A 6,341-nucleotide genomic window follows, 5' to 3' on the forward strand; every position below is an offset into this window, starting at 1 on the left:
TAAAGTTTCCTTAACTGTAATGTCAGTCTAAACAGTATAGAATATTATACATAATATAAGTTGTTGTTCATATTTGAAAATGTACATAATGCATTTGGAATAGTAGCATAGAGGCAAGTCATTTTGTTACACCCCAAATTCATAAATAATAGCAAAATACAAATGGGTGTCCACAACTACATCAAATCAATTTTCCTTGACATGATGTTTGAGATCGACTTGACTATACAAAGCAATGATGATAATGATGATGTTTAAACATTGTTATCGATTATAAAATGATGCAATTGTGAAATTGGAATGTACGGTTGTGTACAGTTACAAAAGCATTCTGCACCTTTTTTAAAAGATAGCCTAATGTCCAACAACTTCTATATGTATACAAACTGCACATATACAACTAGGCTGCAATGACAATTGTATTTCACAAGTGAACACATTTTTGGAGATGAACTATTGACATCCCTTGGTATTTTTTATTAAGCAAAGGCAGTCAACATGTTAATGAAGCAAAATACATGAAACTTGTGTCTATGTAAATGTCTCTCTGACGATGGCCCATCATCATCATCGTCCAGGTGTCTTTTGTTATGAGTCTTTCACATTGAAATGGGCCCTGACTGCAGTTAACTGGAGGAGGTGGGAGGAGATGTTTCTCCACTCCAAGACAAAGGGAGCTGCTGCTACTTATACTCCTGTAGACATCAACTCAACACACACTGTCCTGCTCAGTTACTGCTCAGAGACACACAGAGAGACCACAGAACACAGAGACACACGGAGACAAGCAACTAGCATTATTTCAGTTCAACTTCCAGGCTGAACTCTTCTTCAGAGTGACCTTCTGAGAAAACATTGAACTAGGATCCTAAATTACAGGTAAGAGACTATACTGGGATGACAATAAGCTTCTGAATTTGTTGGACATTTAAACAAAAAAGGGAATTGAGTTAGTAACAAGTCTTGAAGTCGTATTGAAGTCTACATTTCTTCAATACAAACTTCAACTGCGTGAAGGGAAATCTGGATTTGTATTATTGCTGATGTGGTTTTAATTATACTACAACTACTATACTAGTTTACTACTATTACTACTAATGCTGTTTTTATTTTCTCTTCTAGTATTCCTGGTGTAAAATCTCAGTAAACACTGCAGACCAGGGAGTGTGACTGCAGACACAATGGCTTCCCGTTTTACTTGTCTGGAAGAGGAGCTCACCTGTCCTGTGTGCCATGACATTTTTAAACATCCTGTTGTGCTGTCATGCAGTCACAGCTTCTGCAAAGACTGTGTGCAGGAATGGTGGATGGACAGATCGTCAAATGAATGTCCTGTTTGTAAGATAAGGTGCTCCAGTGACCATCCTCCTACAAACTTGGTAGTGAAGAACCTGTGTGAGAACCTCCTGGAGGAGAAACGCTGGCATGCCTCATCCGTGAGCTCAGATGTCTTATGTGCCACGCATGGGGAGAAGCTCAAGCTCTTCTGTAAGGACGATTATCAGCTGGTGTGTCTTGTATGTCGGGATTCAGACAAACACACCGGTCACAAATTCTCCCCCGTAGACGAAGTGGCAGAGTGGCACAAGAAGTTTCTCCATGATGATTTGTGGGAGAAACTTGGGGATATTTATGACGTTAGTGAAAATTATGACCGAACAGAAAAACACATTAAGATTCAGGCCCAGAACACAGAGAAGCAGATTCAGGAACAGTTTAAGATCCTACATCAGTTCCTACGAGAGGAAGAGGAGGCCAGGATCTCTGCTCTGAGGGAGGAAGAGACACAGAAGAGTCAAGAGATAAAGGAGAGAATTGAGGAGCTGGACAGAGACATAGTGACCGTCTCAGATGCAATCCGAGTCGCAGAGGACGAGCTGAGAGTGGACGACCACGTCTTGTTCCTGAAGAAATACAAGACCACGATGGAAAGAATCGAGCTCAACCCGCCCTGCCCTAAGCCAGTCTCGGGAGCTCTGATAGATGAGGCCAAACACCTGGGCAACCTGGCCTTCAGTGTCTGGTACAAGATGAAGGACATCGTCTCCTACACTCCTGTCATTCTGGACCCCAACACTGCCTTCGACTCCATCCTGTCTGCTGATCTGACCAGTGTGATACACGGCAACCAGGAGCGTCCTCAAAATCCAGAGAGGCTTCACGGTCATGCAGTTCTGGGTTATGAGGGCTTTAACTCGGGGTCTCACAGCTGGGATGTTGAGATTGGAGACAACAGAGAGTGGGAAGTAGGAGTGAAGGAAACCCCGGGGAGAGAATACAGGAAGTGGAACCTGCAGTTCAGGAAGGCTGTATTAAAGGCAAACTACGAGCACGAGCGTGTAGGAGCAGATAATATTGACACTGTAACTGATCTCCCAGTGAAGCAGAAACCCCAGAGGATCAGAGTCCAGCTGGACTGGAACAGAGGACAGCTGTCCTTCTCTGACCCTGATACCAACACACACCTACACACCTTCACACACACTTTCACTCACACACTCTTTCCATACCTAGATAATCCTGATTGTAATTATATGACTCTGAAGTTGTTACCAGGGAAGATCAGTGTCACTCTGGAAAACACAAGTTAGATAGTCTGTTATCCAATTCAAAGCCAATTTAACTCTCGTTGCTGACTGGTAGAAAGCTTGTATCTCTGTGATTTCAAATGCGAGTGTTGCACAAAAGTAGTGATGTACAAGCTCACAATATGACCCAGGAGTCAGGCCTGATACGACGTGTTGGAACTCCTGTTCTCCCTTTGTACTTTCAGCTGAAGCCGTTTTGATCATTGACGAGTCACTTGACTCATGTTATTGTTTTTCTTCAAACCAAATGTGTGATTTGGAAACACCTGACCCTATTAATGTTATCAACATAACTGTCCCAGAGAGGTTTGCATACTTTTGTCACTCGCACATACAGTGTGCGATATTGTAGGTATAACATAACCCAATAAAGACAATGTACAACACTTTTTGTGTCATTTGTATGATTTTTCAGGTGATATTTACACAGAAACTGTGATGTCATGTCAGGATAAAGACCAGATATTCAGACTTTCAATTAAGGGATATTCAAGCTTGGGCTACTCTATAGTGAAAGTTGAAAACTAAACTTGAACCATTGGATAGCATTTCAATAAACATAACTAAGTAGCCTACTAACGAACTCAGATTAAGTAATACAAATATTACATTAGCTATATAGCATACATACAGAGCTATTCACAGGAACCTTAATGGAATCCTGGGATACCTCCTTCTCACATGACGTCGCAGCGCCGTTCTGCTTTACGGCAGCTCGGATTGCGGTGATAAAAGGGCTGCCTCTATCTCTACACAATAGAGCCACCACAAGCCTACAACTACTCGTTTTTAAGGTAAAGTTTGTTATGCCACTGTTAGCTGTTTGTCATCATGTTCTATTGTTAATGTTAACAGTCTTTTTTCATTTTGGAAATTGCCTTAGATTGGGGTGAGGGGGAAAAAAACATGGCATTAGGTGCTAATAAATAATGCTACATGCTGCCTGCCTGTTTACATATGAGCCACAAGTCTGGTAACAGAAAACAATTTATTTACATGATGACAGTCGAAAGTTAAAGGCAAAATCACCACTCATCAGTAAATTATATTACCAAGTGTTAAGCCTTTTTAACTTTTAAGTGTGTACATATGATTTAACAGAGGTGAATCCACTAGGCTATGCATACTGGGTTTTATACTGTATGCTGTTGTGGACATTTCTATGTAATACAAGTTGAGTGGGCAATATTCAAGTCTGGGCCATATCTTTTGTTATGTTAACATGGTTAATTACTTAGAAACTGACATCATCTGGTCATTATTAACTGAATAGGCTGATAATTATATCACCACAACGTAATCCCCCTAATAGTCTCAAATAGATAAAATAAATCATACATATGCTTGATATGTGAAAGATAACCAGTATGTTACAGTCTCTCCCTATGGCAGCTGTGAGTTAGCAACGTTAATTAAACATCTATGTATACAGCAAAACACACTCATTGTTATTTCTCTTAACAGGTTACACATCATTCAAGATATGCTCTTGTGGAGCTGAAGAGCACATCATGCTGTGCTGGGAACAGTAAAGCACTATGGGAGTCGAAGATGGTTTTACCCCTGTCATGCACCAGCTCGATGCAAAACTGACTAATTACAGTACCATTCAGTTATGGGAGAATATGTACAGATGGCCAACTCAATGTGACAGAATCTTGATCACTTCTAAAATGTACAGTATTTGCACTGGGTGGGTGTTATTTAATTCTCCAAATCTAACCCTCAATAATGAATATGTAATTCATTATTAAAGAGGGCAGAAACATAGTTAATAGCCTATATATAGCCTTCTGTGGATCATTTTGGTGGGGGGTCTGGGGGTCCTCCCCCAGATTAAAAGAGTAGATGTTGTTTCCTGTATTCTGTTGCATTTTACAGGGAGTTTGATACTTTTATCTGGCTTTACTAGGATGAGAAAATTATGGATAAATGTTTACATTAAGCTGCAAGTAACACGTCTTTTGCTTGAAGATCTGTTCTTTTTGCACACGCATCATCCATCCAAAAGTCCCTCCTTATTTAAACTGCCTGCTAGTAGGACTAAGCAATGGGCATTTTGGACGTGTTGAATTAATGTTGTGTAGATCCTCCTGTCGCCTGTCGATCTTACTGTAGAGAATGATGTGCGCAGGAACGTGCACGCAGCGTTCCTCACACTAGACGCTCACGCACACACAGCACTTCACCTCCCGTTTGGCAAAGTCGGATGGATGGCTTGACTCCAGTCACACAGCGACGCAACTAATCATTACTTCAGAATCAGATACAGTATTTTAAGCCCTTTAATTGCTCAAATCGCGGCCGAAGTGGATGTCTCAGTGACACTTGAGTTGACGCAGTTTTCCACTTTGTGACGGCTGGTGATGTGACGGCTGGTGATATGACGGCGTGAGAAATACGATGTGTGGCGTGAGAGCGTGAGAAGAGGGTCATTTGCGTGAGTCTCACGCTCATTGCGTGAGGGTTGGCAGCTCTGAATACAACTGCAGAATATAGGCTATAAGAATTGCTATTTGAACATAATTTCACTTTTAACTACCAACAGTGTGTGTGTGTGTGTGTGTGTGTGTGTGTGTGTGTGTGTGTGTGTGTGTGTGTGTGTGTGTAATCATGTACAATATGTAAATTGAAATGGCGTGCTTATTTGGTAGTAGTTTATGGACAAAGAGAATAACTGAAAAACTAAAAATTTGTTGACACTAATAGTGGAGCTGGGAGTGTCCAGTTTAAACAATGTATGAGAAGGATGTACATTTTCTAAATATTCAACACTTTAATGTTGTGTGGAGTCAAACATTTTTTTGTTGATATTTCTCCAAAATTATGAAAGAGATAAACAATGATTTATGTGTGAGGGGAATGAAAGGAAGGTGTGTTATTTTTCATTTTTTGTATTATTCCTTTAACTACAATGATGTTTTCCTTTTGTTCTGTTATTTAAACACATTGTATTTTCGTTATGGTATTATGTTGAAATGATTTCCTTTCCCTTAACCATATTCTCCCTTTTTCTGAATGGACTGTGGACCTTTAAGTGAATGAGGACACTTGATAAGATGTCGCCGCTGGCCAATGGGGTAACAGCTGGGCGGAGCATAGCCCTATAAAAGAGTGACTGACTCTCATTTCAGGTTGAGCAGGGAAGGGCACAGGTGTGCTTTGTGAGAGAGCTGGAGGCGTATGGACTGAGGCCGGTAGCTAAGCTACATTAAGTGAGAGACATTGTGAGAACTATTATAAGTTACAGCAGACGGAGAGACTGGCTGCCTGTGGCAGAGGTTGCCTGGCCGCTGTGAGGACGGACGAGACGAGTGCCTGAGACCGCCGGTGAGAGAGACGGAGAAGGACGGAGGAGACGATTACTTGGTCCCTTGTGAGAGGCAGACGGAGTGAGGCCTGAGTGTGTCGCATGCCCATAACACTCAGAGGGAAGCAATCGGCTTCCCTTGTGAGTAAGTACCGTTCCACCGCGACACATTGAAATTAAGCACCCCACTCCTAGGACGACCAAATTCTATTGCTGTGAACACATAAGCTGGCGGCCTCCCTTTTGTGTGTTGCAGGAGATGACACATGATGCCCACGATTGCATACTGCTGAGCTGTGTTGGGCTTCCTTGGCTGCCCACCCCCCTTGCTATATTACTTCGTTGAAACGAACACTGGTGAAGTGACCCATGAGATACACTGTGCACTTTACCAGTAGGACTGAAATATAACTTTTTAACATTTTGCTATTGATTTGAATTAT

General features: G+C 41.6%; 1 protein-coding gene across 1 annotated transcript; it reads left to right on the plus strand.

Moving 5' to 3' along the window:
* Positions 1 to 1,181: 1,181 nt before the first annotated feature.
* Positions 1,182 to 5,984, plus strand: LOC308300816 (E3 ubiquitin-protein ligase TRIM35-like; the record flags this gene model as incomplete). The annotated part of the gene is made up of 3 exons (XM_080744715.1): positions 1,182 to 2,023; positions 2,114 to 2,586; positions 5,839 to 5,984. The coding sequence occupies 3 exons, from the start codon at positions 1,182 to 1,184 to the stop codon at positions 5,982 to 5,984; spliced, it is 1,461 nt and encodes a 486-aa protein (XP_080600841.1).
* Positions 5,985 to 6,341: the final 357 nt, after the last annotated feature.

Source organism: Nannobrachium achirus, assembly GCF_963921795.1.
Source record: "Nannobrachium achirus genome assembly, chromosome: 16".
Classification (NCBI taxonomy): domain Eukaryota; kingdom Metazoa; phylum Chordata; class Actinopteri; order Myctophiformes; family Myctophidae; genus Nannobrachium; species Nannobrachium achirus.